The sequence below is a fragment of the Schizosaccharomyces japonicus genome (genome assembly GCF_000149845.2).
Source record: "Schizosaccharomyces japonicus yFS275 unplaced genomic scaffold supercont5.2, whole genome shotgun sequence".
Taxonomy (NCBI): Eukaryota; Fungi; Ascomycota; class Schizosaccharomycetes; order Schizosaccharomycetales; family Schizosaccharomycetaceae; genus Schizosaccharomyces; species Schizosaccharomyces japonicus.
Window position 1 is genome coordinate 607,588 of NW_011627861.1, and position 24,526 is coordinate 632,113.

A 24,526-nucleotide genomic window follows, 5' to 3' on the forward strand; every position below is an offset into this window, starting at 1 on the left:
ATTTATAACATACAATCAGATTGTTGAAGTAATAGTATTATTTAACACGAATATCATTATTCATTCTCTCCTTTTCGTTTTTTTTTTTTTTGGTGTTGCTGCTGTACGTCCTCTTCTATAACCATAGTCAACACCACCAAATCTTTGAACTTTAAGCATTGTTACGGGCTCGATTACTGCTGCGGTTACTGTGGTCACGTCCTTAGTAGCTCCTTCGACTCCCTTTATAGCAGGTCTTCAAAGTTGTTACTGAAAGACGGCTGAGAGGAATTTGTGGAAGCATCAGCTCTTGTCGTGTTAGGGTTTGATATTTGACACTCACAGGCAGAATTGTTCGGCATTATACGTGGCTCATTTTATAACACGTTAATTTATTAACAGTTCCATTTTGGGGAAAATTTTTGAAATCTCTATTACCGGAACGAATCTTGATAGTTTCCTGACGACAATTGAGTATTTCTTTGAACAACCGTTCATTTAATTAGACGACAATTTATTGTCTCTAAATACGTCTACTCGTATACTGCCTACAATCTTAAAAGTAAAAGTAATCGCCATACGGTCTTTATTCGTCTTTCTTTTGCTTCTAGTTTTTGAGACTTATATTCCCTAGCTTCTTTTTACAATCAGCATGGCAGAAGAAAATACATGGGGCGACGATGTTGACAATCTTTGGGGTGAAGACGAAGATGAAAATGACAGTTTTGGCACATCAAGCTTTCACATGGAAGAAGTCGTGTATGATAACGTAAAAAAGACTGTACAGACGAAACAATATAAGCCTTTAAAAAGGAAAGCGGAAAAGCGACCCCTAAAGGCAACTCCTGAAACAGTCGACGTTGACGTTGATATACCTATTCCGGATGAGATTACGGAGGACGAGTTGAATGCAGAGGAAAACGGAAAAGACGATAAGGAGAGTGATGTTTTAAAACTTTGGAAAAGGTCCGAGAAAAACACGATGCCTGAAGTTGCCCAATTTCAAGAAGTTTTTGATGACGTGCCAGACGAAGACACTGTCAATAAGCTGCGCGGTGCTTTTCGTAAAGATTCTCTTAAAGCACAGGATCAACAAAAATCAACACTGAAAACTGCCTCTGTTCCTACAGTTACAATTACGGCAAAACCCCGGACTCAAATGCGCAAGACCTCTTATGGCTCGCCGTTATCCTCTTCAACGACTACAAATTCTTCGAGATCTTCTTTCAGAGAAAAAATTGACATCTCAAATGAACAACAACCTGTGGCACTCGCCGAGAACGAGCAAAACTCGCCTTGGCGGTTTTTACCTCCAGTTCCTACCGAGAAAGAGCTGACTACTGATAGTCCGGAGCTACTGGAAAATGATGTTTATTCACCTTACCTGTCATTTGAGCACTATTTGACAACTCACTACCTCCTGTTGCGTGATGATGCATTATCTCCTCTGCGTAACTGTGTGCTTCGATATAAAGAGAATCCCAGCCAATGCCGGTCGGACCCAGAGTTTCTTGCGGGTACGAACTTGGCTGTTTATGACCACGTTCACATTTGTGGATACACACTTTCTCGAGGATTTGTTGCCACTAAACTGAAATTCACAGTTTGTTCCTCAAAGCGCGTGAAATGGAAAAATTCCCGTCGACTTCTTGCAGGTTCTTTAGTATTGCTGAGTGATAATGACTTTAAAACATTCCGTGTTGGTACTGTTGCTGCAAGACCTCTTTCGGGACTGGAAAAGTATCCGTACGAAGTTGATGTTAAATTTGATGACCTGCTGTTACCGCTTGACAGTCGCAAAGAATATGTGATGATCGAATCGTTGACGGGTTATTGGGAAGCTTACAAGCACGTACTCACTTCACTCCAACGACTGCATGAAAGGAGATTCCCATTCAAAGACTACCTTGTTCATTGCAGCAAGGAAAAAGAAGTTGTCCGTCGTGTTCAGGCTAATCCAATGATTAACGTGCGCTCTATTCTTCAAAACAATGAATCAGTTGCCGTAAATATCCTTGATCGTTTGCCCGAAGAAGAGGAGTACATGCTAGATGAGTCCCAGCTTAAAGCATACCAAAGTATTTTGACGAACAAACTAACGTTGGTGCAAGGCCCTCCAGGAACCGGTAAAACATTTGTCGCATTAAAGGCTATCCAGACATTGCTTGACTCTGCTGACAGAATGCTGTATCCCATTATCATCGCCTGTCAAACCAATCATGCTGTAGATCAGCTTCTCATGAACTTAATGGACAATGGTGCGAATGTTATTCGGCTAGGCGCACGTACAAAAGAACCTAGAATCAGGGAAGTTATGCTTAGCAATTTGAACCGTGCTTCTAAAAAGGCAAACTGGAAACCATTCAAAGAAATTAACAACAAGCGGGTGGCATTGAAAAAGCGGATGAGAAACTTATGTCAGCCCTTTAAGGATACGGAGTTTGTTGAGCTAAACTATATGCGTCAACGCAAAATTATTTCTGAAACTCAGTACCGTTCTTTAGTGAAAAACACGGATTGGTTAACAACCGACATGGATACAGATGAACAATCTGAGGCAGAGTTACTCAAAATTTGGCTCGGCGAAAGCAAAATGCATGTGGTCAATGCCACGGAACTATTGGATGGAGTGGAGCAGGAGCATGTAATTGAAGAAGAAATGTTAGAGGAAATACAAAAGGAAGTGGCTGATGAATTGGATTATGACGAAGAACTGCAAGGAGAGTATATTGACCTTTCAAAGGAATTTGTTCTTCATTTAGACATTAGTGTCACTGATAGGGAGTTGGAGAACTACCTGTCTTTGGACAACGTTTGGGACATTCCCGAACACATTCGGGGTGTTGTGTACAATCACTGGCTTCAAGCAGCATTTGCCGATGCTGAGGAAGAACTCTATGAATTGAATGCAGCGTACGCTCGTCTTGATCGTCGAGACCGTTCACTCGTTGCCGAGAAAAAAGCACATTTGCTTCACAGTGCCAACGTGGTTGGCATGACTACTACAGGTTTAAACAAGTATAGGAATATTCTTGAGGCTCTTCATCCTAAAATCTGCTTCGTGGAAGAAGCAGCCAATGTTTTAGAGGGACCCGTTATCCCAGCAGTGTTCCCAACGCTTGAGCAACTAGTGCTTATTGGTGATCACAAGCAATTGCGACCTATTTGCTCCACCTTTGCGCTTTCGAAGGCACCTTACAACCTGACAATTTCAATGTTCGAGCGTCTTGTGGAAAACGATTTCCCCCTAAGTGTGTTGAGCGTGCAGCGTCGTATGCATCCTTCCATCAGCAGGCTGCTAGAAGATGTATACCCGGCATTGCGAAACCACAAAACTGTCACTCATCGGTCAGCCGTTCCCGGTATGGGCGACTATCGAGTGTACTTTTTGAATCATGAGCACGTAGAAGATGTGGCTCAAGATACTTCCAAATGCAACAATTACGAAGCCGAATTTCTAGTTTCGTTAGCAATGTACTTAGTCAAAAATGGAACCAGGCCCGAACGGATTACGATTCTGACCTTCTATGCAGCCCAACGGACGTTGATGGAACAGCTACTGCACAGAAATGCGAAAAGCGATTCAGATATCACGTCCATAAAAATAACCACCGTGGATGGATACCAGGGTGAAGAGAACGATGTCATTCTTCTTTCCCTTGTTCGTTTCAACAAAGAAGGCAAGACTGGTTTCTTGAACTCTGATCATCGTGTTTGTGTGTCTTTGTCTCGTGCAAGATGTATGTAACCTGACTGTGTGTCCGTGAAAACTTCTAACGCTCGCAGGTGGACTATACATTGTTGGCAATGCTTATACAGCAGCTGATGCAAGCAATACAATGTGGCATGCTATTAGCAAGTTGGACAATGAAGATACACCTTTCATTGGAGATACCATTCCGCTAATGCCACTTGGAAAAGAAGAGCCTATTCATGTGAAGGGTAAGTCAGAGTGAAATTATTCAACAATGCTCAGGCTACCTTTGGCCATTGGGTCTGTGTTTCAGCATTACTAACGAACAAACTTTTTCAGATGCCATTGACGTTCAAAAGCTCCTTCTTGAACTTGATGTAAATGATACAAACGAGTAAAAGAGAGAGAGACAGAGAGGGTCTTGTGAAAAAGACACCGCTTTTCTTTTTTGACCGTACGAATAAAAGGTTGGATATAGCATAGAAAGTCGTTCCACACCCATTCTTTATGTTTATCTCTCATTCATGAACTATATACCATTCAGTGCATTTTACCAATGCTAAAAAAATAATTAATTTTTGTTCTATAAAAGAATAAAGAAAGGTGTGTCTATCCAAAGTCTTTAAGGAAAGTCGAACTGTGTATAGACGGGTTGTGGGTTGCTCGTCCTCCCATTCTAGCGAGTCTCGCCGGAAGAACTAAAGCAGAACTTTATGACGGAGGCGATTACTGCTACGGGAACGAGAAGGATGGCGGTCAGAGAGTATGCATGTCGACGGATGGTTTGTCTCCAAGCTGCGGGGATTTGATCGGCAATCGTTGTGCGTAAAAAAGCACCGACAGCACTGACACGAGTGAGGGAGGCAGAGGCAGACGTTGTTGCTGGCATTAAATGGTTTATTGCAGCAGTTTGAGTAGTAGCGCTTTTCGACTGTTGTTGCTGTTCTTGTTGTTGTTGTTGTTCTTCGACACAGGCAGGTTCAGTCGACTGAGGCTGTTTGTGAAGCGACTCAAACTTTTCCTTTTGTCGTTTTAGAAAGGGTTTCGAAGAAGACTGTTGTTACACAGAAAGTTAGTATATAGAAGCAGACGTGACTTTTTCGAAAACAGTACCTTCACTTTCAACTGATCTATATCTTGGACAACCTTTTCAAAGGAGCGAGAAGCACGAAGCTCATGCTTCTGAAACCGACCATGAATTTCCCGAAACTGGTCACCAAAGACACAGGCTAGAGAAGGACCCAAGGAGGTGGATGAAGCGGAAGAAAGAGGCATAGATGGATGTAGGAACGAACGAGAGAGAGAACCTAATGCTTTTCTACAGCACGTTAGTACGACAGGAATTAGAAGGAACCGATTGGACCAGAAGGGAAAGGAGAGAGAGAGAGAGAGAGAGGAAAAGAAGGGGAGGGAGAACGAAGAGAAAGCGTGTGATCAAGGCGGAGACGAGTATGGGGAACGGTGACGAAAGTGCAAACGAGCCTTGCACGAGTGATACGAATGCCACAATCTGACACGAGCCAGTAGGTCCTTCATTCGCCTCATTCCCCTCGTCGTCACCAGTAACCTCCTCTCTCCCTCCTCTCTGCCCCCTCTCCTCGGTCCTTACACACACGTCCTTACGTCTTGACAGAGCCTTCGGCGTGGTGGTGGATTTTGCTAGTTGAGGACTTGGTGCCACGGGGAACAGGAGGAGCACTGCTGGAGGAAAAGTCTTCTTCGGTGGCAGCGGCAGGAAAGGAACAACGGGTGTCCGATGTGGTGGAGTGAACTTTTGTTTCGTACGACTTGATCACAGCCGGTAGACGACGACGCAACGAGACCGTTTCTGGTGGAGCAAACGCCGATCCGCTAGGACACGACCGTGACCGTCGGTGCAGATTGCTGCTGCTGCTTCTTCTGTTCGTTCTCAACGACGAATCACGCATTTCGTCAGCAAACGCATGGAGCAACGAGAGCGCGTCTTTTCGTCTCAGTTTTCGATTCTCAGTTTCGTTTGCCAATTGACGAGCCAATTGCTTGAATTCATCGAGTTTCCACGGTGCGTCTGCGCATTCTGACGCGAAGTTGTGAGCGACGATCGTTTCGAGATTTTCTGGCGAAACCTGGCGAGCGTTAGTGCGGGAAATGGAGGAGACAGAGGAGACGGAAGAGAGCTGGATTCGTAGAAAGTTCTTACGCTGTTGTTTCTTTCCAATGGAGCTGCAATTGAGCGAGAACGGTACATGAAGGGTGGGCGGCGCGAGCAACGCGACGCGACTGCATTTAGGCTGCACAACAGCGCGCAAACTTGCGCTAACCAACAGTTACCGTAGCACGCACAGATTCGTTAAGCGAATATTACTGCACTGTGTTGCACCGCGCCGCACCGTCCAGCACTGCACTAATATCCCTTTTGCCTCGCTGCACGCTTTAACACGCCCTACCGCCCTTCACCACGCCCTACCGAACTCTACCACCCCCCACGGCGTTGTACGGCGCACGCCATCCCCACTCTAATTGTGCGATGCATCCCTGCTACCAATAGGAGAATTTTCAATGCGCGTCTGTCGCCTATCGCTAGAAATCGATGGGCCGCCACCTATAACAGCAGCTGTTTTCTTGCCTGCCGATCCTCTAACCCCAGATAAGGACAAAGCTTAAGACAAGCAATTTCCAGTGCGTTTCCACCAACTCATCCCCTCTCTCAATCGTGGTCTGCTCCTCCTTCTTCACTTCCCGACCACCACCAAACTTTCTTTGTCTTTGTTCGCACGTCTTAGAAGCTACACCATGTTTCTTCGTTCATTTGGAAGGCAGCTGCTCCGTGCTCCCTCCTCCTCCTCGTCCTTCCTCTCAGCAAACGTGTCCCGCGCTGCAGCACGTTCGGTCTCGCAAGCAGCTGTTTACCGCAACTCGTTGTTCTGCGGAAGCCGGGCTCTCGCACGTCATCACCACCACCATGCTGGATGTGGTTGTTCCGGCAGTGCGTCTCGCTTAACGACGAAGCGGGGTTCTACGGCTGCAGGGACCGTCGCTAGTGAGATTTCGGCTGCTGCTGCTGCTGCCGGCGCCGCTGCGGGCATTCCCCGTATGCAGATGGGAGCAGTGATTACCAAGCACGGCTCGCCCGAGGAAGTCGAGTTCAAGCAGATTCCCGTGCCCGAGCCCGGCCCTGGCGAGGTTCTGGTCAACATCAAGTTCACCGGTGTTTGTCACACTGATCTGCACGCCCTTCACGGTGATTGGCCGCTTCCCGCAAAAATGCCGCTTGTTGGTGGCCACGAGGGTGCCGGCTATGTGGTTAAGGTTGGCGACGGCGTCACTGACGTCAAGCTCGGCGACCGTGTCGGCATCAAGTGGATGAACGGCTCGTGCGGCAAGTGCGAGTACTGCTTATCCGCACGTGAAAGCTTGTGTCCCCACATCCTGCTCTCGGGCTATTCCGTCGACGGCACTTTCCAGCACTACGCCATCGGTAAGGCTGATCATGTGACTCCTATTCCCGATAACGTTTCGCTTGAGGTCGCTGCCCCCATTATGTGTGCCGGTATCACTGTTTACCGTGCCCTGAAGGAGGCCGCCGTGCAGCCCAACCAGTGGGTCGTTTTGCCCGGTGCCGGCGGTGGATTGGGCCATTTGGCTATCCAGTATGCTCGTGCCATGTCTATGCGTGTTGTCGCCATTGATTCCGGTGCCGACAAGGAGAAACTGTGCCGCGATTGTGGTGCCGATGTCTTTATCGATTTCCGCAAGGAAGCCGATGTTGTCGCCAAGGTGAAGGAGGTTACCGGAGGTGGTGCCCACGGAACATTGGTTCTTTCCACGTCTTCCAAGTCCTATCAACAAGCCACCGAGTTTTCTCGTCCCGGATCCACTCTCGTTACCGTGTCTATGCCTCCCGATGCCCAGCTGAACGCCGACATTTTCTGGTTGACGGTCAAGATGCTTAAGATTTGCGGCTCTCACGTCGGCAACCGTCTTGACTCCATTGAGGCCCTCCAATACGTCTCCAGCGGTGCCGTCAAGCCCGTGTACAAGGTGCAGCCCTTCTCTACCCTTCCTCAGGTCTACTCGGCTATGGAGGCCGGCAACATCGCCGGTCGTATCGTCCTCGATCTTAGCTTGTAGTCAGTTTCATTGTACGCGCACGCTCTTTCCTCCTCTGCCCCCTTGCAGATGATTTTTGCTACTTTTTAATGTCTCTACGACGCCTCTTACAGGCTCCTTCCACACAGGTGCACCAGCTGTTTTTGTATACAATTTAAAGTTTTTATTACCTTTAGGGCGGCGGCAGGGGAAGTGTCTCGAGGTATGAGGCCGTAGGGCGGCACCTTTTTCTATTGGTGCGGGTAATTTTTACCCCTTTTGTGATTGGGTAAAAATTTGCGCTTCCTTCCAATCACCGTCCTAGCCGCCGTACCGCATCGACTATCACGCTCTACCCGCACCAATGACACAGGACGCCGACCTTTTCGTCGCGCTACCCCACAATTCTCTCATAACCTCTTTTTTACTGTTGCAACAGGTTTAAACGACAGTACCGGCGTTAGAAGCAATACGAGGCCAGAGGTCAGCGCACTCCTTGGCGACGGGACCAGTGATGGCGGAACCCTTCATCTCACCCTTAGGGTTGACGATGACACCAGCGTTGTCCTCGAAGTAGAGGTACACGCCGTCCTTACGGCGCCAGGCCTTGCGTTGGCGGACGATAATGGCGGGCATGATCTTCTTACGCAAGTCAGGCTTACCCTTCTTGACGGTGGCCAGAACCATGTCTACACATCCTTGTTAGCAAAAGAAGAGGACGAAACACTGCTAAAACAAAACAAAAAGAATAGCAGCGCGTTTTTACATACCACCACAAGCAGCAGCGGGAAGACGGTTGAGACGAGCGCCAGTGCCAAAAACGGAAACGATGTAGAGGTTCTTGGCACCAGAGTTATCGGCACAGTTCATAATGGCTTGGACAGGAAGACCCAAGGTCATTCTGAACTTCGTTCCTGAGGCAGCAGCACGTCCACCAGACATCTTCGTGATAGTTGGCTATGGGTAGGTGGGCCCCGAAATTTTGTGTTGTATGTGACTGCTTTTGTGGTGGGGGTATATATGGGGGTAATCGTGATTGGAAGTGGGGGCGTCTACGCGTGTAGGGTAAATGCAATTTGCGACACGAAAGTAAACAAATGCGAAAAAAACACATCAATGAAGGGGAACAATGTTTCCCGAACACATAGAGTCGAACAGGAGAAATGTGGCTGCTCGAACAACCTCGTCGACGCTGGCAATGCGTTCAGTTTTGATTTGAGCCCGCACTCGCTCACTTAGCATGGGAGTGTCGACGTAGGTGGGTGCTATAGCATTCACACGAATGTTCTTGGACTTCATCTCTAACGCGAGAGTGCGTGTAAATCCTTCAAGGGCGGCTTTGCTTGCTGCATAGATGCTTGTTCCCATACTAGGGGTCGTAGATAGCAGACTTGAAATGAACAACAGACTTCGAGTAGCAGTGGTGTTCGTCGATGGTGTTGACCGTCTTAGCCATTGTTTACAGACGGCCTGAGACAGCTCAATGGCGGCCTCGAGGTTGGTGCGTAGAATGCATTGCATTTCTGCTCGCGACGTACGGATACATAGTGACTCTTGGGTGACACCAGCTGCATGGACAGCAGCATCTAGGGTGGGTAAATTCTGTCTGACAAGCTCTTGGATACCATCTGGACTGGTAGCCACATCGAGAATGGTGTACGAGTGTTGTTGGTTTTGAGACCTATCCAGTTGAGAGAACACCTGTTTGAGTCTCTTCTCATTTCTCGCAACCATGTGTATTTCATGGCCAGAGGCACTCCAGCACTCGGCCATACGTTTCCCGAGACCACTGCTTGCTCCTGTAATAAGTATACGTTTCATGGTGGAAAGACGAAAAGTGTTTCAAAGTCGTACCGACACTTCCTTCTACCACGGTTTACACTAGATAGGTCTCCGTACATACATACACACCCACATACGCACACTCACTACAATGGTGTTGTTTCAAGATGCCATATTAGGGGCGAGACTACCCGCCAATGAATAAATTACTACTTGGTAGTGCAAAAATTGACGTGAACCGAGAAGAGCACCGCCGGAATGCAGTCACAGAAACTCCATCACAGGAACAGCGCAGTATGGATGCGTTATGCAGGGAAGTAGCATGTTCACATGAATACCGTCGAGCTCATTGTCACCGAACGCAAAAATTACTAATTTAAGCAATGATGCTGTTCATATGTTAGCAAGAATTAGATTAGGATTATCTAAGCGATAACGCATAAGTAGGTGGGGTAGGTGTTAAGAATGCTTCACACAAAGTTAGTAAGCTCAATGAAAGCCCACTTAACCGAGAGTCGGTATATTTAAACTTCGCTAAGATATGCTTACCAGTTGTTGGGGTTACGCCAGTGGGGGGGATGGTAAATAGCGCCCTTGGTAGGAACAACGTCAGCAGTGTTGGAAACGGGAGCAGAGTTCATATTGAATTTAGTTGTTGTAAAGATGAATTGATTCGTCTGTGGATGGAGAGGAGGCGAGTCATTTGGCGCCTATTTATACATTTTCCTTGGGGCAATTGCTGCGAACGCATCTCCTCATTGTACAACTACCCTAGGCGCGACAGGAAATTCGCATTTATTCGGCATTATCCTTTGGAGATCCCCTTCTGTCCCCTTGACTGATCCCTTCCTGTCGGCAAAGCAATAAGCACGATCTAAGCGATTTTTAGGACCCCTGGACGTAACGTAATTATCGTCGCTCTGTGTGGCTCATTGCCCTGGCCAGTCTTGAGCTAGACCCCGGCCAATCACACTCTTTTGATTCTTCGTCACTCTACATGGCATCATGCTTGCGTCATGTATCAGCTACACGAAGTGTGAAATCACGTTCCTATCCTGCGGTGTTCTGCATCCCTGCAGCGGACTTTAATCTGGTAAGATACTACAATCGCTTAAACATGGGTGTGAAGCGAAGCTGTTCGCTGTTTTAGCGAATGTTGGGGCGAGGTAACATGTGGGCAATCAGGGTGCAGAGGGTCTATGGAATGTGGGGGCAGCTGTTGCAGAGCTACAAGAAAAGTCTACTGCTAATAGGAGGTGCTTGCTGCATCTGTAGCAACGGTAGTAACAGGAACAACACTTCAATTTAAAACACTCGTGCGGACACAGATCAATCGGAGAAAATTCGAATTGACGAAATCTGAACTTTATTATTTCTTAAACGGCTCAAAACACGGAAGGCGAAACGCAATTACGAGAGAAACAGAACCACATCGGACTCCTATCATTCGATACAGTACGAAGTACACGCAGACACAGAACATAGTAGACCATCCCACGTTGCTATCTGTGTCGTTGTGAGAATGAGTGAAACTGAAACTGAAGAACTAAAATGTCCCGTTCCTAAAGACGTTCGCGATGCTTGGTTAAAACAAAACCAGCAAGAATCGTCGAATCTGGCCCAGTCAGCCAGAGACGAGGAGGGAACCTTGTCAACAGACAGAATGGTATCCAGTATACCAAAAACGGCAGAGCATTCAGACGAATCATCCGCAGAACGGTGGGTATATCCATCGCCGAAAATGTTTTATGATGCGATGAAACGGAAAAACTTTCATCCTAACGCAAAAGACATGCAAACCATCGTTCCTGTCCATAACGCTGTCAACGAACAAGTGTGGAAATGCATCCTTCATTGGGAAAAGGGCTGGGGTGCAGAGAAGTAAGTGTTTTCGGTGAGCATTTGGCATCCGGAGCGTAAATGCTTCTTACACCCAGATGTGTATTTGCATCTGTCAATGGCGCGATGTCTTAACCGGCATTTAACTAACCAACTCAATTGTAGATGCGGGGGTTTGACGTTAGACAAGTTCGAGGGAAACTCGGAGAAGATTTCGCCAAAAGCACGCTTTTTATCGTTGCTAGGCTTTACCAAACCTTTTGACCGACATGACTGGACTGTCGACCGCTGCGGCAAGAAAATCGTATATGTGATCGACTTTTACAAAGGCTATCCGGGCCCTTCTGGTGATGGAAGCAGCTTATACCTTGACGTTCGCCCAAAGTTAACGCTCGAAGGAATAAAGATGCGGTTGTACCACTGGTGGATCAACATAACGACGACACACAAAAAGTGACACGGTCAACGTGCTTTCGGTGCATACGCACAAAGATCGTATCCTTCAGTCTTTGCATTGCAATCTTTAAACTCCTCTCTGTGCTGCTATGTTTTCTTTCATGACACTTAATGTTTTTCTTACTTTTTTTATGAATCATGATTCACTTTTTTTTAGAATGCCTTCTGGTAGTTAATGGCATTCAAGCGCCTTGGCGGATAGACTTACAGCGCGTTTCAATACGGGAGGGGATGTCGAGTTGGGAGAAGAAGGGTGAGAAACTTTCGGTGATGTCTATGATACTAAACCGAAGAGTCTCTAGGGCGATATTGAAGTTGGTAAATGCTTTTTCACTGGATTCATCCGAAGAAACACCGGCTTCCGGAGCCCTGACGTTTTCCTTGTACGAGAGAATTTGATCGTAAGTATCACACAGAATGCAGAGGATGCGTGAAACGTCACGAGCAACAACACCGTACGTGTCGTACTTCAAAGACTGTAAGACAAACTTTGTCAATGAACTAACAGCAGAAACGAAGAGCCACGGAACGGGGAAAATGTTGTTGTTTTGACGTTCCAATGTGTGTTGAAAGGGACGCAAGAAGGGTGAGTGGGAGAGATGTGTAAGGTACATAGAAGCCTTGTTGTGAACAACAGAGGGTAACTTGGACGAGTCAAGGGCAGATCCGTTAAGAGAAGAAATTGGCTCGGCCCTCTTTGTCCCGCGTTCTTTCAGTTTTTCAAGAATCTGTATTGTGCTTGAAGCTGAGTGTCGGTTGGTAGTGCGATAAATGTTTGCATCCTTCAGCGGCACTTCTGGCATGCCAGAACGTAAGCCAGAGGGAGACATTTTAGAAGTTGCGGTGGAAACATCTACACCAGCACCAGACTTGGCTGCAGCATTGGAACGAATGTAAGGGGCCACAGTCGCCGAAAGGCGCTCGCAGTGTGACAAAAGTGCTTTCAAAATCTCCGACCATATAGGATCCTTCCGATCCGTGTCCTGTAAGATAAGTCGTATACGAGCAGGGTCACGAGAAGCAATAAACGCTAGCTCCTCGTAAGCCATCATTTGCGTAAAGGGACGACGATCGCTGCGCAAGCCGGTAATGAGTGTAGCGTTAGGATCGGCAGAGCGCATGCTGATTAAGCGGCCACGAACAGAAGGACCGGCAAAGAGGAAAACACGGAAGAAAGAGATACCATAACACCACAAGAACGAGATTAAGTAGGAAACCCAAAAGGAGTGAAGAAACAAACCAAGACCCACAGGCCAATGGGGCAGTGCCTTTGACGCGGCTATCCGGTGGAAGCAGCGAGTGAAGAACAGGGCTGTTTGCCATAAGGGTGAACGCACAAGGGCATAGACTGGCAGAGAAAGGATACTGCAGCCAAGAGCCATGGATGAGGCAATACGTATGGAGTGCTCAAAGCGCTGTTTCAAGTAAAGAGCGATGGGAATACGGACGACAGGTGGAGGGATGACATCCTGGTTGGAAAAAATGTGAAAAACAGCGGCAAGAATGGAGAGAATGGTTGCGACCACGAGAATATAGAGAGAACGCTCGTTCAACCGAGGAAGCTCGTAGGGTTTGTCACTCGTAAGCCATTGGAAACGCGAAGTTTGGCTATGACCACACAAGTAGGTGAGTGTCACCGCAAACGATGACGAGAAAAAAGTAAGTACTGCGGGAAGAAAGGAAGAAGGAGAAGCACGGTGCAATATGGATTGTGCTAGGGTATCATATGCAGGTACGGTGGTGGTCATACGGCCTTTTAAGAAAACATAGAAAGGAAAAGTGAACAAAAAGACAAGAACACCGCAAAAGACGGTGGATGTAATCGTCTTGAGCGAAAAGACTATGAACATTAGCATAAGTCATCGACAATTGGCTGACTATAACGTACTTGGGGAGGATGTGAGCCAGTACGACACGCTCAAACAGAGACCCAGAAGACACCAGGAAGATCGGAGAAATCTCTGCTGAAGGATCGGCTCCAGCAAGCTATGATAATGAACTACTTCGCCTTTCGCTCCATTAGGAAACGAAGTCTTCAATGCGACCATTTCGTGTGGTGAGGAAGGGTTTGAAACGTACTACCTGTCTTCCTAAATGTGATTTTTTTGGTGGTGAGTAGCGTTAGGGGAACCTTATTTTCCTCCACGCTTTTATTTGGGGAAGGAACAGGAGAGAAGGAGTGAGTAGTTTAAAATAAATGAGATTAGTTAATATATCACGTTTAATTCCTGAAAAGCATTCTTGTTCAACAGAAACTGAATATGTTGCTGTGTTGTGTTGTGTTGTTAGAATGTTCGAGCACATTGAGTGGTCATCAGCTGAAAGAATGACTGCCTATGGTAGATATTTTAAACGACATAGATGTGTAACGAGAAGAATTGCTGACTAGTTATCTACTCATTCTATTACTAATGAGGATAGACGATAAAAGAGGAGGAAATTAAAAAAAAAAAGGAGAGAGAGAGAGAGAGAGAGAAAGAGAGCAAGGCTGTAAGGTTAATTTAGAAAAAAAAAAAGCACAAACTAACCTTACTAACCTTCTCTACCGCACATTAATCGGTTATTTGTCTGGTTTAGCGTTTTAGTATTCTTTACTGATCATGTTCTCACGTTCTAGCGTCGGCCGACGGCGCTCGCTTAATTAAAACTTTAATTTGAGATGACGTGAATCCCTCAGGGTGCGACAAAAAGGACATGTCAGCTCCGTGAAGAAGCTTTTTACTACAGCTATGGTGCTGTTTCGTGTAATCCTAGGCGCATGCCTTTGCATGGCCTCGTTTGCCTTTGAGATGCATTCCAGAAATGGGGAAATTGTCTCCGGAACTTTTAGGCTGCTTGAACGCAACGTTAAAAATCAAACGGTGCTTGTCACAATGAAAGGACCCAATACAAATTCCAGTGATTTGCTTGTCAGTTTAGAACGAGGTAATCTGATTTCAGAAAAGCTTTTACGGGAGTTTTACGAATTGCAGTCTCATTCCGATGATCTACTTTTTGAAAATTTGGTAGACGAATTGGAAGACGTCCAGCTGCTTAAACCTGGAGAAATCATAAACTACAGCTTGAGTGAGGTTGGGTTGTATGCTGTGCATGCTTTACGTGCCAATAAACACGACACCAGAGATTTTGTCATTAAAGTCGAACCTAGCAACTCGGAAAAAATCATTCCCAAGAAAAAATCGGCCAGCTTTGGAAGCAATTCAAAATGCATCCTGATAGCTGTCTTCTACATAGCTCTCATTCTGGTGTCTGAGAAGGAAAAAGCAATTCTTCAGCCTGCCCACTTTTTATCGTTGGCTTGCTGTTGCAGTGATTACTTTGCCGTTGTGTTCCACACATTTATATATCATATGGGAGAAATGATACACGACGAGGCTTCTGGTGCCAACTTTAAATTTCTAGTTGCTAAACTGCTTGCCAGTTTTTTCCGGTGGACATTTTTGATTTCCTTTGCATCTCAAAGTGGAATTAGTAAAAAGAACCAAATTACGCTGTGGTCAACTGCGCTACTGGCCAGCACTTTCTTTTGCGTGACATCTGGAGCTTCTCTTTTGATACCTAAAAGCATTTATTCGGTAAATACCCTAACACCGTTGACTAAGGATATCTTATTTACAGTGAAGGATCTTTGCATGAAAGCCCTCTCCATTTTCACTGCATTGTTTCTATACGAGCACTACATCGTACATAAGGATCGCTTAAATTCAGTCAAGGCGAAAGCATACTTTCGGATTTTCCTCCTCTTCGTGCTCTCAAACGCCTTACAGGGTATTTTTAATTTCTTTTCACCTATTTTCGACTATGATAGAGACCAGTGGGGCTACTTGGTCCAATTACCCACCGATACACTAAACCTAGTGACATTCTTCAAAATGCAACGTGGTTTCTTCCAGCGTTTACGGGATGGAATTGATGATGATCTACCTACAGAGACACGTTTCTTGGATATGAAGGACAAGGTATAGCGTTTGCAACGTTTGAGTGGATAACATTTCTCCATACGGCGTCTTACTATGCCGCTATATTTTGTATAAACTAACAAAACGGCGTTGACGAGTCAAGAGATGAGTATAAACTAGTTAATGGATTAAGGTATAAATAATGATTATAATTCAATGAAAATGAGGAGAAGAAAGAAAAGGTTAGTAAAGTGAAACTTACAGCTGGCTTGTACGACGGGGTCACTTGAGTATTCATTTGTCTGATTTTATGTATTGCATATGAAATGAAAAGGAGAATATAATATAATATAAACAAAGAAAAAATAAAAATAAAAAAAGTAAACAAAAAAATGCATAAAATAAAACTTTTAATAATACACTTCGAAACAATGAATCAAAATTTTCAATACCTTCCGACGAAATCCCTTTCTTTATAACCTATCAGTATCATCCTTTGTACTCATCTCCAATGCTTACAATACGATGTAGAACTCAAGCTTTTATGCAGCATCACCGAACGTCTTTGTCTGAAAGAATTCGCTTTATGTACTTTTCTGGCCTTTCTCTTTGTGCTTATCGGCTCCCCGATAATTTGAGGCGCACCAATTTAAAGTTTCTGCATAAGCGAAAGTGACGTAGTTTCCCAAGGCTCGACTATAAATGGCGTCCGTTTCCCTGGTTCGTTGAGGTTTCATTTCGCAATTTATGTTACTGTTTCGATTCATTTTAGGAGCATGCATGTGCATGCTCTCGTTTGCATTAAAGGTTTCCCGTCCAAACGGTGAGCTTTTTCAAGAAACCTTTAGCGTGAAACCGGCAGTTTTTATACCGGACGAAACGTTCCTTAAAGTTGCGGTACCTTATGACAATTCTTACGATCTGTTGGTTGCGGTTTCTGGAATGGATACAGAAGGATTGGTGCGCAGTCGTCTTGAACAACGGTTGGACGACGATGAATCGCTTTTGAATGGCAACATTGAAGAAATTCTCAATGTTGAACTTCTACATCCAGGTCAGGACATTAAGATTAATATTCAAAAACCCGGTTTTTACACTGTCTCTGTTATGTCCGCCAATAAGGATGAAACAGAGGGCTTTGCCATTGAATTCATTTATCCCGATGTCAAGAGAAAATCCGCTCCACTAGTGAAGATAGTATTCTCAGCTCCCCTTTTCAAGCTAAACTCTGTCTTTGAGTTGCTGCTTGTTACTGTCTGTTCAATCTTTGCGATACGTAAAAGTAGAGAAAGAAACATCCCTAAATGGGCGAAATGGTCTGCGGTGCCTCTGTCTTGCATTGCATCTCTTTATTTATTGACTCTTACAGTGTCATATATCCGCAACGTTGTTTTTCCTCATAGCCCATCTGACATTAATTGTCCGCTTGAAGGTGTGGCCAACTTTTTACGTCTAATTTTTTTCGTAACAATGGCTACTACTGAGGGTACTGGACGTAAGACCAGGGTGGCTATTCGTTCTCTAGCTGCCTTCCAAGTTCTGTTCCCATTCCTCTTTATCGTGCTGCTTCTACTCGTCACAATTTACGCTGGCGAATTGGTAGCTTTGGTTGTGCTGGTTTCCTCAGTACTGGCTTTTGTTGCTGCCGAAGTTCTTCAATCCATTCTCATTGTGATAAGCTTGTATCGGCATTATAGGCTTGAAAAACGCCAATCGCGGCCTCTCTATTCCAAAGCCTATTACCGACTCTTTGTTCTGTGCATTTTGCAGAAGCTCACATCCTGCTTCCTTGGCGGTTTCGCAGCCCTCCTTTCATCTAACCTGAGACCGTTAAACGCTTTGACTGCGTCTTTGTATGACATTTTCAGTCTGCATACTCTCTACAGCATGCGTGACATTCAGGACACTCCTCTGCTTTCTAGCGAAGGTGACGCGATTACCGATGTTAAGGAAGACCTCTGGCAACCAGAAGGAAGTGTTTAAGCTCTATGTTAGCTAATGTACAAGGAGTGCCGATATTGACGTTTGTGGCTATACACGCACAACAATTGTCTGTCATTTTCTTTGAATGGTTTACTGCCCTTGCTTTTGAATTGTTGTTATGAATTAACGTGTGTTTACTTTCTTCTATTGAAATAGTGCAGAAAAGACACATGAGTTGGTGAATGAATAGCCAAACACATGTGGAATTCAAATAGATTCGTTATTTTGCTGAAAACGTTCAAAACTTAATTAAAACTAATTGTCGGTAGTCTAAGCTTCCCCACTTCGCTTATGTCGCATTATTTCGCATATATTGCTTAGCCGACAAAGTTGCGACTGTTTAATCGCCTGTGACGTATTTATAGAAGCCATGACGTAGCAACAGGGGTAAACATATATATACTTACAATCCCTCAATTTCACTTACCAACTACCATATCATTTTAATTCCCATGCGTATTTTCTCCTCATTAGTGGGTGCTTCTCTATGCACACTCACGCTTGCTCGCGCTTCCTCGTATTACGGGGATTTTGTTTTGAATCAAGATAATTTTCCTTTCTGTTTTTCAACATCGGATCTCGTGAGAGTCAGTCTTCAGCCTTTGCACACGCAAAATCAAACCATTGCAATTGGACTTGTTGATGCTGATTATTTTTATGACGGGTCTCGGCAAATCGCCGAGAAGTTCGCAAGACTGGACAGCAGTGATTTCGAAAATCTCCGTAGAGGAGACTTTATGGTAAAGGAAAACATGAAATTAGGCATTCTTTCTCCATTCACTGGCTTTGAGGGTTTGTCTGGAACCAAGTACTGCCTTCTGGCGCGCTCAATGGACGAACATTCCTCTGGTGAGTTCAGTATCCGTGCCCTCACCCATCAATTACGGACTTTCACACCTGCTGCTGTTGTCTACGCTTTTGTTACTGCTCTCTTCTCACTCTTTACTGGAATCTGGCTGTTCTTGTGTGTGAAAAGAAGACGTTCTATACTCCCCGTTCACTGGTCTATGTTCACAGTCCTTTCTTTGGATGTATTGCTTCTGTTTACCACCTTGCTGGACAACACTAGCTTTGGAGATCCCCTTAACTCTGACTGGCCTTCCACGGTGAACGTTATAACAAGAGATATCCGGACGATTGCTTACCCATTCACACTCTTTTGTCTCGGCGGAGGATTCGGAATCACTGGCCCGTCCACTAGCAAGACTCTTTGCCGTGTCAGCGCTGCCGTGTTTTTGTTCTTGGTTCTCGAAATTGTTGGCAATAATGTGTATATGCTTGGACATAATCTCGCCTTTGGCATCTCTGGGTTCCTCAGAGAGAACAGTGATGGTATTGTGTATGGTCTCGCAGGCATTTTCTTGTACAAGAGACTCGTGCAAGTTTCCACTGACAAGGACGTATACAAAACTCGAGTGTATCGCACGGTACTTGCTATCGTGCTTGTCAATTCGTTCGCACCCGCCCTCATTTGCTGCATTATTCATTACGGCTTCTTCCCTGATGAGTCAGTGTTGACGGTAATTCGTTTCCTTCTTCCTCTTATTTTTGATATCATCCTCGCATACCCTCTTCTTCCTACTGGCCAAAACGTTGTGAAGCTCGCTTTGGAAGGTCAACCCATTACTATGTGAACGAAATGTTCAAGTATTTCGGGACATGTTTAGGAGTACTTTATGATATCTTCTACTGCGTCCTTCAAGGACAATTGTTCAATTTGTCATTGTATTCTTTGTCTCCAAGTATGACAGTGCTTCAAACTGTTTTTTTTTAGTTATCTGAACCAAAAGCAACTGATGTTGTTTACGGGGCTTGCTTCCTGTTTATTTCCAACTCAGTTCGCCTGTCTGCATCTTCTTTTGTAGTTCTTCCATTTATTTATTGCTCTTTGCTTATTTGATTTATTGAATCTTTTTTATATCATCGCATTTAATATCACTACTGCGGTAAAGCCACTCAACTCTCAGGTATATGTCAGAGAACTGCTGCTTCCATTGCACACCAATTGACTCAAGTACACGACGTGGATATCTTAGCATGAAACAAAAGTACAGGATATATATTACTCCATCTTCATTGTCGTCGTTGTCGGAATCTGTAAAGGAAGGTTTCAAGGACTCGAAGGGTCCATCATGACATTATTGAAAGCTCGCCTCCAACACAATAAGCACTAGTCAGTGTGGTGTGCACGGCAGCATTAGGCCCCGTATTTCTATAAGACAAAAACCATGAAGGGGAAAACAAAACACGCCTATCAAGGAGGCGGCGGAATTATGCTTGAATCACCAGAGGATGCTTAAAAAACGAAATAATAGGAAATAAGGGAAAGCAGGAGGGTTGAGAGGGTAATTTTCGTAGTGGCAGAAGCACCCGAACGGACAAATGGTTGGTAATCAACTCTAGCCTTGGTGTTGGCCAAGAGACGATCATCAAGAGTACCATTCCAGCAGTACTCTTGGAAGCATTGCTGACACTTAGCGGAAGCAGACATGTTGCGTCTCTCCAAAGAACGTTGAATAACGGCACAGGCAACACATTGAGCAAACTCAGAAGATCCACCCAAAGAAGCAGCACCACGACCGTTCTCAACCAGCTCACGAATACTACCTTGACCATAACGGTAACGGTCATCAGCAGTGTTGGACATCATGGTCCAAGGTGCGTTGGGCATGTATACAATAACGGGAGGAGTGTTTGCATCAACAGAAACATTACCACGAGTAGTGTTACGACCATCACAACCAAAGAAAGTTGGCTTATTGTTAAGACCAAGGTTGATGAAGGTATTCACAGAAGGGATGTAGGGGAAATGCTTAACGCTGTAGTCACCTGCAGCAGAAACATTGGAACGCTTGGTAATACGCTCATAAGTCTTCACAAGTGCAGTACCGTTAGGCCAGTAAGTCAAAGTATCACTGCTGGAGTCAAGTGCAAAGACGACATCGACACCACGCTCAGGTTGCAATAAAGGCCAAACAGGAATGTTTTGGCCATCACTGCCACCATCGTACAAGTTCAAGTAAGTTGCGGACGAAAGGTTCGTAGAAGCACCAGTGGTGTCCTCAGCTGCACTAGAATCCTTCACAAAGTTCGGGTAGTAAGAAAGGTGAGTACCGTTCACACGCATACGACGCAAGGCATGACCAAGACGACGACTCATTCTAGACTCCATCATACTCACACCGAGTAAAGCTTCGTTAAAACGAGTGGAAGTTGTTCCCATCAAGAAACCGAGGTTGTCATACAACGTAACACATTGACCGTTCGTTGCAGAACCATTGGTCAAGTTAGTGCCCAAATAGTAAGTGGGCATGACGGCACGCACACCGTTGTCAAAGGTACCGAAGTAATAGGGCGAGATTTCATACACACTGGAGTTGTATTGGGTACCGTTGTGAAACTTGGGCAAGTTCGATGAGAGACCTTCAGCAACCATGACAGGGTATGGGAAGCTAGCGTTTTTGAACCAAGCAGCATTTTGGACAGAAGAGAATGTCGTGTTAGGGCCACCACGAAGCATACCAGTGACACGGCGAGCAAGGGCACGTCCCCAGTAGTCAGTCATACTGATATTGAAACCAGCAGCAGACTTCTGGTCAACCTCATTACAGACATTTGTATAGTAGTTTTCATTGTCACCCACATGAGTGTCAACAATGTAGAAAATACCAAGACGCGAGTACCAAGCACTCTCGCTCAAGTTTTGAACGGTGCGGAAATTGTTGACGGCCAATGAACCGACAAGCCATGCACCGCCGTCCAAACCAGTAAGGTAGGTAGATGATTGCAAAAGACCACCGAGAGAGCTATTGGGGGTACGGGCATCCATAGCCTCCAAAGCACCGCCAGCAAAAAACAACGAACGGAAACCACCGCCGGAGACAGCAATACCGACACGAGGGCCATTCTCACCAACAAGGTTGCTCAATGTGTGGTTGGTGACATTGTATTGTCCCAAGAATTTGAGCAAGGCAGTATCGGCACTAGTTTTGCGCTTCGTGATATAATCGGCCTCCAATTCAGGCAAGGAGTTACTGGGAATAGTGGTCAAAAGATCAGTGCCATTACCGCACTGTCCAATTTTTGGTGCGTACGACGCATCAGTGGAAGGCGGGTCAGGAGGACGCTTCCAAGCACGTCTGGAAAGAGCGACAGCTTCCGAGATGGATTCGTCTTCAGAAGCGGGAACTGCCTGCGAGAGCCCGAAAAACAGGGCAATCGCATATAATAATTGAGTACAAGTCAAGCTGCGCATTGTCGGCCTGTTATTTATGTACGACGTTAAGTAAAATTAAGCTCGAGTGTAATGCTCAGTAGCCGTCGTCGAATTCAAAAGAGTAGAGGACGAAGAACAAAGAGAAACAAAGAAACACAAAGAATTAGTAGGTCAGGCAATTGCAACCTTGTTTTTGCAGGTTAATAAATTGCACAGGTTATTAGTTTTGTTGTATCCACGGAACGACCGAAGAATGCAAGAAACACGAAAAGGAGCTATAACAGCTGTAAACCACGCGTCTTGACCACAGTGCTGAACAAAGCCGCCCAGCACCAGCACTGCGCGCCTATATATACCAATAGCTCTGCTTCGGCAAATGCTACCTCACCCCAGAGGATTTCGGCATTTTCACCGTTCAACGAGTAACATCACGAAACGTGGGTAACAATTCCGGTAGTAGCGGTTGAACGTTTTCGGCACTTCCACGTTTTGCCAAGACATATCAAGAGAAGCTTAAGCATCGTTGCCGAAAACTGACATCATTCCGAGAAGCTGAGGAGGTGGACCCAATTAACGGACGAGAGTAAAACTAGCTTGCCGAAATTCAGCTCGCTAAGCCAATCAGCGGCGGATGTGTCACGAGCATTGTTGAGACGGGACCTCTGGATTTCGGCAACAGTTTCTTAGCTAGAAGGGACGCCGAGACGCCAAGACAAGCAATTGTGCCTCTCGAATTTCTTGCGATTATATGCTTCGCAATCAACGAAATCATCAAGTAAATTCCCTCTGTTTTACGGACAAACAAGAAGGCGGGGAACTCGTGTCGTAGCAGCTTTTGTCAATCCATTGTGAGTTTAATCATTTAGTACTTAGTATCTGACCATAACTTTTTGTACCATGTATTATGGTCTTATGTTTTTGACTACACCATATTCCCTGCCTTGGTAATTGACAATTTGGCCACGGGGAAGCAAGAAATTTATACTTACGAAAGATTGGCGACAAAAAGTGAAACGCATACAGCTTACATAGCTACTAGAAATAAATAATTAGAAACAAATACGATATTTTCTATGTATTTTATCAATCAATTGATATGGATTATTTTTTCTTTGTTTCAACGGCAAACGGCTGAAAGCCGAGGGATTCGATCATGACAAGGTTTCAAGTTGTTGCTAGAACAGGTCACATTTTTTCACACAGCAAGGGAGGAGGAGTCAGACGCGTTCTGCGTCCTTCTTCTTTTATGTCTTGACGAATCATTAATTTTTTACTGGCATCGTCCTTTCTCCTCCTTCAATCAACAGGCCGACAAGAGCATCCGCGAGCATGACGTAGTAAGGGAATTGCCGGATGATGTCATATTGTCCATGCCGATTCTAGGCTGAAACGCCCACGAACGCCCAGTAATGAAACTGATAACGTACTAAATGCTTAGCAAAGATAATACCGAGGTTTGTAAGCTGTGTCTAGTAAAACAACGTGCAGTTGGACTTTTTGTGCGATCTGCGTTCGAAAAAGAATTTCGTCGCTTTCATTGGCTTTAAAGGATCGGCAGTTAGGACGCGAAGCCCCTGAGATGAGCTGGATAATTGCTTATTCTCATTGCCGAGACGCAACCGAACCGCGACCTATTAAGGTAGATTTGCCGAAAGTGGAGAAGCCCAAAGCTAACACGTGGGGGAAAACAGTGGGGGCGGGCGGATTGCCGAAAGACGAAACGAGCCCCTTTGGAAAAAGGAAAACGCGAATGGACACGTTTGTGCTTTTTCTAAAAGAAACAACTCACTTTATTAAACAAAATCGTTATTCATCGCACAAGAAAATCACGTGCAACTTATATGCTGTATAAAACGCGAATGCGTTTTACGTAAGAAATCTACTCGCATTGCACAGGAAACGTAGCCTCTCCCATAAACAACAAGAAACCACAAGTGTTCGCATATGAACGAGAGGAACATGCAACATTCATTATTTCCATCAATTCCGCAATTACCATCCTCATTATACCTCCCACCTGCAAATTTAGAGCAGAACATCGTATGTACTCGTTCAGTGCGCGTTTCTCTTTGAAACGCGTGTTGACTACGATTTGAAATGGAATGCTAACATCCATACACTCAGAAACGCATAAATTGCAATCTTATTCACGTTCAACCAAGGAAGTATCCCTCTATAGAGGAAGAAACACACCATTGGAACGAGTGGAAGAAAAAGGAAAAGGAAAAACGGACAAATGAACTTCAACGGATTGCTCCAGGCTACAGCGAATCAACCCCTCTTCTGTAATACTTGAATTCTCGATTTTCCTTCTGTTACCTTGCTTTAATAGAGTTGAAGTTCGTTACAACTCGCTATTATTTTTCAGAATCCACTAGTCTGCGTTGTGCTTATTCACCACCAAATTCACGGCCACCAAGAAGGCGAGTGCTCTAAGAAAGCAGTAGACCGCATCCAGGACCTTCCCTCTACACACAGTCATTGCGTGTCAGCCTTTGTTACGATACACCCTTCTATTGGAAGGTGAGCTAACGCAGAGGGTTTTGTAGTAAGCGTGCAACCTGCGTGAAACCAAGTTTTGACGACCTGAGTCATATTTAAGCGAGGTGA

The 24,526-nt window shown here is 45.2% G+C and overlaps 12 protein-coding genes across 12 annotated transcripts; 7 read left to right on the forward strand and 5 right to left on the reverse strand.

The window, feature by feature from the left end:
- The first annotated feature begins 39 nt into the window (after positions 1-39).
- Positions 40-4,291, forward strand: SJAG_03193 (helicase Required for RNAi-mediated heterochromatin assembly Hrr1). Its single transcript, XM_002174318.2, has 3 exons — positions 40-3,719; positions 3,766-3,921; positions 4,013-4,291. Exons 1-3 carry the CDS (start codon positions 632-634, stop codon positions 4,069-4,071), a joined length of 3,303 nt encoding a protein of 1,100 aa, XP_002174354.2. The 5' UTR covers positions 40-631; the 3' UTR covers positions 4,072-4,291.
- SJAG_05292 (hypothetical protein) lies at positions 4,160-5,904 on the reverse strand. The gene is made up of 4 exons (XM_002174319.2): positions 5,853-5,904; positions 5,297-5,778; positions 4,787-4,991; positions 4,160-4,727 (listed from the first exon to the last, which is right to left on the reverse strand). The coding sequence occupies exons 1-4, from the start codon at positions 5,898-5,900 to the stop codon at positions 4,350-4,352; spliced, it is 1,113 nt and encodes a 370-aa protein (XP_002174355.1). The 5' UTR covers positions 5,901-5,904; the 3' UTR covers positions 4,160-4,349.
- A 403-nt stretch (positions 5,905-6,307) lies between these two features.
- On the forward strand, positions 6,308-7,937 carry SJAG_03196 (alcohol dehydrogenase Adh1). The gene has a single exon (XM_002174320.2). The coding sequence runs from the start codon at positions 6,446-6,448 to the stop codon at positions 7,781-7,783; it is 1,338 nt and encodes a 445-aa protein (XP_002174356.2). The 5' UTR covers positions 6,308-6,445; the 3' UTR covers positions 7,784-7,937.
- Positions 7,842-8,730, reverse strand: SJAG_03197 (60S ribosomal protein L23). The gene is made up of 2 exons (XM_002174321.2): positions 8,512-8,730; positions 7,842-8,430 (listed from the first exon to the last, which is right to left on the reverse strand). Exons 1-2 carry the CDS (start codon positions 8,681-8,683, stop codon positions 8,183-8,185), a joined length of 420 nt encoding a protein of 139 aa, XP_002174357.1. The 5' UTR covers positions 8,684-8,730; the 3' UTR covers positions 7,842-8,182.
- A 124-nt stretch (positions 8,731-8,854) lies between these two features.
- On the reverse strand, positions 8,855-9,571 carry SJAG_03198 (3-oxoacyl-[acyl-carrier-protein] reductase Oar2; the record flags this gene model as incomplete). The annotated part of the gene is made up of 1 exon (XM_002174322.2): positions 8,855-9,571. Exon 1 carries the CDS (start codon positions 9,560-9,562, stop codon positions 8,855-8,857), a length of 708 nt encoding a protein of 235 aa, XP_002174358.1. The 5' UTR covers positions 9,563-9,571.
- Positions 9,572-10,697: 1,126 nt separating this feature from the next.
- On the reverse strand, positions 10,698-13,943 carry SJAG_03200 (spindle pole body docking protein Cut11). The gene is made up of 2 exons (XM_002174325.2): positions 13,707-13,943; positions 10,698-13,658 (listed from the first exon to the last, which is right to left on the reverse strand). The coding sequence occupies exons 1-2, from the start codon at positions 13,864-13,866 to the stop codon at positions 12,001-12,003; spliced, it is 1,818 nt and encodes a 605-aa protein (XP_002174361.1). The 5' UTR covers positions 13,867-13,943; the 3' UTR covers positions 10,698-12,000.
- SJAG_03199 (cytochrome c1 heme lyase) lies at positions 10,719-12,048 on the forward strand. Its single transcript, XM_002174324.2, has 2 exons — positions 10,719-11,404; positions 11,528-12,048. The coding sequence occupies exons 1-2, from the start codon at positions 11,046-11,048 to the stop codon at positions 11,817-11,819; spliced, it is 651 nt and encodes a 216-aa protein (XP_002174360.1). The 5' UTR covers positions 10,719-11,045; the 3' UTR covers positions 11,820-12,048.
- A 568-nt stretch (positions 13,944-14,511) lies between the features above and the next one.
- On the forward strand, positions 14,512-15,948 carry SJAG_03201 (hypothetical protein). Its single transcript, XM_002174326.2, has one exon. The coding sequence runs from the start codon at positions 14,548-14,550 to the stop codon at positions 15,781-15,783; it is 1,236 nt and encodes a 411-aa protein (XP_002174362.2). The 5' UTR covers positions 14,512-14,547; the 3' UTR covers positions 15,784-15,948.
- A 446-nt stretch (positions 15,949-16,394) lies between these two features.
- Positions 16,395-18,008, forward strand: SJAG_03202 (hypothetical protein). Its single transcript, XM_002174327.2, has one exon. The coding sequence runs from the start codon at positions 16,465-16,467 to the stop codon at positions 17,698-17,700; it is 1,236 nt and encodes a 411-aa protein (XP_002174363.2). The 5' UTR covers positions 16,395-16,464; the 3' UTR covers positions 17,701-18,008.
- A 109-nt stretch (positions 18,009-18,117) lies between these two features.
- Positions 18,118-19,691, forward strand: SJAG_03203 (hypothetical protein). Its single transcript, XM_002174328.2, has one exon. It carries the CDS (start codon positions 18,153-18,155, stop codon positions 19,332-19,334), a length of 1,182 nt encoding a protein of 393 aa, XP_002174364.1. The 5' UTR covers positions 18,118-18,152; the 3' UTR covers positions 19,335-19,691.
- SJAG_03204 (phospholipase) lies at positions 18,616-22,959 on the reverse strand. The gene has a single exon (XM_002174329.2). The coding sequence runs from the start codon at positions 21,953-21,955 to the stop codon at positions 19,997-19,999; it is 1,959 nt and encodes a 652-aa protein (XP_002174365.1). The 5' UTR covers positions 21,956-22,959; the 3' UTR covers positions 18,616-19,996.
- Positions 22,960-23,597: 638 nt separating this feature from the next.
- SJAG_06109 (hypothetical protein) lies at positions 23,598-24,205 on the forward strand (the record flags this gene model as incomplete). Its single annotated transcript, XM_011050696.1, has 2 exons — positions 23,598-23,956; positions 24,041-24,205. Exons 1-2 carry the CDS (start codon positions 23,861-23,863, stop codon positions 24,203-24,205), a joined length of 261 nt encoding a protein of 86 aa, XP_011048998.1. The 5' UTR covers positions 23,598-23,860.
- Between the last annotated feature and the right edge of the window lie 321 nt (positions 24,206-24,526).

Excerpts from the sequence above, each read along its gene's own strand:
- SJAG_03204 (XM_002174329.2), bottom strand. The coding sequence starts at position 21,955 with ATGCGCAGCTTGACTTGTACTCAATTATTATATGCGATTGCCCTGTTT.
- SJAG_03197 (XM_002174321.2), bottom strand. The coding sequence starts at position 8,683 with ATGTCTGGTGGACGTGCTGCTGCCTCAGGAACGAAGTTCAGAATGACC. Across the intron at positions 8,431-8,511 it reads TCCCGCTGCTGCTTGTGGTG|ACATGGTTCTGGCCACCGTC; the intron begins GTATGTAAAAAC and ends AAGGATGTGTAG.
- SJAG_03193 (XM_002174318.2), top strand. The coding sequence starts at position 632 with ATGGCAGAAGAAAATACATGGGGCGACGATGTTGACAATCTTTGGGGT. Across the intron at positions 3,720-3,765 it reads GTCTTTGTCTCGTGCAAGAT|GTGGACTATACATTGTTGGC; the intron begins GTATGTAACCTG and ends TAACGCTCGCAG. Across the intron at positions 3,922-4,012 it reads AGAGCCTATTCATGTGAAGG|ATGCCATTGACGTTCAAAAG; the intron begins GTAAGTCAGAGT and ends AAACTTTTTCAG.
- SJAG_05292 (XM_002174319.2), bottom strand. The coding sequence starts at position 5,900 with ATGTACCGTTCTCGCTCAATTGCAGCTCCATTGGAAAGAAACAACAGC. Across the intron at positions 4,992-5,296 it reads GCCGAAGGCTCTGTCAAGAC|AAAAGCATTAGGTTCTCTCT; the intron begins GTAAGGACGTGT and ends AACGTGCTGTAG. Across the intron at positions 4,728-4,786 it reads TAGATCAGTTGAAAGTGAAG|TCTTCTTCGAAACCCTTTCT; the intron begins GTACTGTTTTCG and ends GTGTAACAACAG.
- SJAG_03200 (XM_002174325.2), bottom strand. The coding sequence starts at position 13,866 with ATGGTCGCATTGAAGACTTCGTTTCCTAATGGAGCGAAAGGCGAAGTA. Across the intron at positions 13,659-13,706 it reads CTGGCTCACATCCTCCCCAA|TCTTTTCGCTCAAGACGATT; the intron begins GTACGTTATAGT and ends TAATGTTCATAG.
- SJAG_03196 (XM_002174320.2), top strand. The coding sequence starts at position 6,446 with ATGTTTCTTCGTTCATTTGGAAGGCAGCTGCTCCGTGCTCCCTCCTCC.
- SJAG_03201 (XM_002174326.2), top strand. The coding sequence starts at position 14,548 with ATGGTGCTGTTTCGTGTAATCCTAGGCGCATGCCTTTGCATGGCCTCG.
- SJAG_03202 (XM_002174327.2), top strand. The coding sequence starts at position 16,465 with ATGTTACTGTTTCGATTCATTTTAGGAGCATGCATGTGCATGCTCTCG.
- SJAG_03199 (XM_002174324.2), top strand. The coding sequence starts at position 11,046 with ATGAGTGAAACTGAAACTGAAGAACTAAAATGTCCCGTTCCTAAAGAC. Across the intron at positions 11,405-11,527 it reads AAGGGCTGGGGTGCAGAGAA|ATGCGGGGGTTTGACGTTAG; the intron begins GTAAGTGTTTTC and ends ACTCAATTGTAG.
- SJAG_03203 (XM_002174328.2), top strand. The coding sequence starts at position 18,153 with ATGCGTATTTTCTCCTCATTAGTGGGTGCTTCTCTATGCACACTCACG.